General features: G+C 34.3%; 1 protein-coding gene across 1 annotated transcript; it reads right to left on the reverse strand.

Moving 5' to 3' along the window:
* Positions 1-3,841, reverse strand: LOC112755092 (peroxisomal membrane protein 11C). The gene is made up of 8 exons (XM_025802997.3): positions 3,698-3,841; positions 2,080-2,289; positions 1,676-1,750; positions 1,502-1,576; positions 1,319-1,399; positions 1,139-1,213; positions 837-1,010; positions 1-334 (listed from the first exon to the last, which is right to left on the reverse strand). The coding sequence occupies exons 2-8, from the start codon at positions 2,269-2,271 to the stop codon at positions 299-301; spliced, it is 708 nt and encodes a 235-aa protein (XP_025658782.1). The 5' UTR covers positions 2,272-2,289; positions 3,698-3,841; the 3' UTR covers positions 1-298.
* Between the last annotated feature and the right edge of the window lie 333 nt (positions 3,842-4,174).

Here is a 4,174-nt window from a genome sequence, read left to right on the forward strand (position 1 = left end):
TTTATGAGATATCAGGTAAATATTTTTTCTTTCAATTTGTTGGAAACCCTATCCAAAAATCAATCTAAGTCCTCATGCCAATTAATTTGTAGGCATTAGGATAACAGAGATTATTGTCTTCTACTATGAAAAACACTTTATTGTGACAACATTGGCACCAATTATGATGACATCTAACAAAAAGGTTAGTAGTTTGCAATTTTTTTCAATTTTTCTCACCAACATTTTCTAACAAAATTCATACAGCTATTATTAACAACAATGAAACAGCTGAGTGTGAGTGTGTGTTCTTCCATCTTCATGTTGATTTGGGCTTCACTGGGGCAGGAAGCAACTGCATTATACCAACAACATACCCTTGTCAATCAATGATCCTCAAACATAATTGCGACCCCAATATATATATATATATGACATGCATTCTTTTCAATATATGATACAATATAAAGGATATTGTTAACAAGTGTTCTAAGGTAAGTTTTCATAGTTTCAATGCCTTCAATACAAAACTTCCCATTTTTGAAACCTTAACAAGCACTTCTAAGGTAATCATTGTTCATTAGTAAAACCCTTATATAAACTCCACCAAAGTTTCATGCACATTCTGAATTGATTCCCTAAAAATTGTTAAGGCAGTTCCTTGCATCTCTTGAGAAAAATGATCAAGAGGGTAGCCTTTGTATCCAATTTTCTGTCATTGGTTGTTAGTTGTGCATGCCTATGTAGAAAACATGTGCATTTTTACATATATACTGAACACACACAGACAACTTCAAAGGAAATTCAAGACACTCAAGCAAATCAGGCAAGTGAACTATAATGTTACTAGCAGGAACCTGATAGCAAGTTATCAGAGATGTAATAAATCCAAAGGCTCCGGTGACTCTTGGAGTGATTTTGTTTGGTGCCAATTGGAGCAATCCAATTGCTACCAGAGTATCCAAGCCTGCTTTGACAAGTGCTACAGTCCTCTCATTTGACTTTTTAAGTTTAGCACGGTATTGCTCATTCTGCAACCCCAGAAAATGGCTTCACATAAGTATACAATGATACTAGAGCAATACAGTAACAGTTTGCAACAACGCATGCCAAGAAACTGAAACTTAGAAGATTATATGCACAAACCCGAGTGACCTACTTCATATTTATTCTTGTTCTTGAGTTCTGCCTCTAACTTCTTCATTGATTCGGAAAGTCTTCCAAGCTCCCCAAGCTGGAAAGTTAACATGTCAGATAATAGTTAAAAGTAGAGCTAAGGACCATCATTAATGCATATGTGTGTGCTAGCACCAATGAGAAGGGAAAGGCAAAAACGAACCTCGACCAAGCTGGTGCATACCGTGGAACCAAGCCAACAGTACATGGATAGCCGGGCAATTAGTTCTGTGCGTTCTTTATTCTGTATTTCGACAATAAATTATTATACACTTATAGATGGAATTCTCACAGAACAAGAAAACCAACCAGAAAAACGATGCTTAAGAAAAGGCATACTCCCTACCTCGTAAATGCCTGTTCTGCCAAGCCAAACGAATTGATCAAGAAACAAGAACATCGCAACTAACGCATCCTTGGACTGAAAAATAAAATAAAATAAAACATCGAGGAAGATATTAGAAAGAATACATAATAGAAAGATTGATCAAGAAAGGTTGAATGACTTGGAAACTCATACCTTTCCTAACAGAGTTAGGTGGATAGGAGCCTCCTTTGGGGTGGGACTGATCAGAGAATGCAGGCCATTGACAAACTGCATATTGCAGGTTGCAAAATCATGAGAGGTAATAAGTATCTCAGGGAAAATAGAGGGGTATAAGTATAACAGGCAATGTCTACAAAGAAAATCTTTAAATTAATTATTTTGCAACATCTTTTCTGAGCCAGAATTTCCTTCAGAGCAGGTCTATTTCTAAACAGAAAAATGTTTCTAAGACTTATTTTCAGTCATTATTTTTAAATTCTTTCCTTAAGATATGAGCCCAAAGATATACATAAATAATGAGAAATCATATTAAGGAGGAAAAAAAAAATATATGAACTTGAAATCATATCTGAAATTACACATGAACATATCTCAACCTTTAGTAGACGGAAAACTTTCCGTGCCAAGCTAGTTGTTTTATCTACATTCTGGGCAGGACCAGGTTGTCCAGCACTCACAAACTTGGCCCCATATTGTATAGCCCTGCATATCTTGTCCCTCGCTTCAGCCTTGTTCAAATACAAAATTAACAGAGCCAGTTCTGCCCTAGTTGCATCCAAGGTACTCATTTTCTATCGTAGTAGTAGCTGTGTAACAAAACCACAGCAAACTAACTCATCTCAACTAATAAGGAGAACAATGGCTGGAGAGCAAAAGGTGGTATTCGTAATTATTAAACAGTGATTGAAGATGACACATTTTTATATCTATGAATTATGAAATTTTACATTTTGTGGCAATGTGCTAAAGTGGCTCTTTAGTAAGTTGTTAGACTCAACAACTATATGTGTATGTTATTTAGCAGAGATTTAAAAGAAAATGAATAAGCACATATTTATTCTCAAATTATGCCGTTTCTGTAAGCTGATCAAGTGAGTTCCACAAACCCCTCCACCAAATCCATTACACCCTAATATAGTTAAGAGGAAAGAATTTCAAATTCTAAATACAGCAAGCTCTATGTCTCACTAGATAAGATCATTACATGCATCATTTCACACCGAAAGGAAAATTTTCAATCAAAACCAATTGGTAATATCCATATTCTCCTAAAGTGAACTATCTTGCATCATTTTGTAATATGGACTATCTTCCCCCTTATCCATATTCTCGTTGCAGTCTCCACTGATATTCTGCTAGCAAACATAAACATCCTAATCTAAATCCTTGTTTTAACACCAAACTGAGATAATAGACCATGACATGCCATTTTGCTCAAGCTCCCTAATATGCTTTTGGCTTTACAATCTAAACCTGATCCAATCTGATTCATACACACAACCTTGGATATTCCATAGCAGTAAGAGGAAGACCTCATTCAGAAGATTTAAATTTTAGAAGCTCCAATCCTGGTTCTGTTATCGAATGAGTACTTGGTCAAAAACTCATCCCATCAATAGTTTTGTTTGATAATCCCTTTTTCTCTCCCCAGAGAATTTTGGTTCCAAGCAATAACAATAAGTGGCATTTTGTCTTTGCTAATCTTACTCCAAAGAGGCCTCACCAACATATTCCAACGTGTAAATAACCCTCCTCATGCATCCAAACCTAACTCTGATAACTAACTTTTGCTAATTTAAACCCTTCTCTCTACACCAAAACTTTGAATCCAATGAGCAAAATTCATGAGAATCAAACCATAATCCAAGTTTCTCTACCCAACAAGAAAAAAAAAAAAAATTCAAGCGAGCTATATTCATTCAGTATTCACATTATCCAATTAACCATCTTTCAGTGTGGAATATCTTCAAACATTTAATATGCCAATGAGGATCACCAAATTTCATGATTCCAAAACAATATATTTTATTCATTCATTCATTCCTTCATGCACAACAAACATTAAGATAAACCAATCAATCATAGAAATTGAAGAATCCATTTGATATTATATTATTGTATAAGAAACAAACAGCCTCACAAGAACCATATAACAACATGAAAATCCGCAAAATCGCAAACCATAAGAAAGGAAGATTGGAACTTGTAATGTACCTTCAAACAACAAGTCCAAAGGATCAAAGAGAGAAAGAGAGACGGAGAAAGAGAAGGTAGCGAAAGAAGTGCTGCGTGTGTGATATATACAAAGAGTAGTTAAGGCCTTGTTTGGTTGTTGTTGTTCATGTAAAAATAATAATAATAGAAAAAAAAAAAGAAACGAAAATGGCTTTGTCTCATGTTATGGAGGATCTACGGCTCGGTGATTGCGATGTGATCCTATGAACTATGAACCCCAAAAGTGAACAAATTTTAATTATTTGTGGTTCGTTCAATTTCAACTAATTGTTCGGAAATCAAAGGAGATCCAACGGGATACAATTATTCAATTAAATTTCTATATCTAAATAACTTTTAAATAATAAAGTTAAAAATTAATTATTTTTATTTATGCAATAAACATAGTTAGTTGCTTACTTGTGAAAATTATTATAATTCTTAGTATTAATTTTCTCCATTTAAAAGTAAATAATG

This window comes from Arachis hypogaea, chromosome 2 (genome assembly GCF_003086295.3).
Source record: "Arachis hypogaea cultivar Tifrunner chromosome 2, arahy.Tifrunner.gnm2.J5K5, whole genome shotgun sequence".
NCBI lineage: Eukaryota > Viridiplantae > Streptophyta > Magnoliopsida > Fabales > Fabaceae > Arachis > Arachis hypogaea.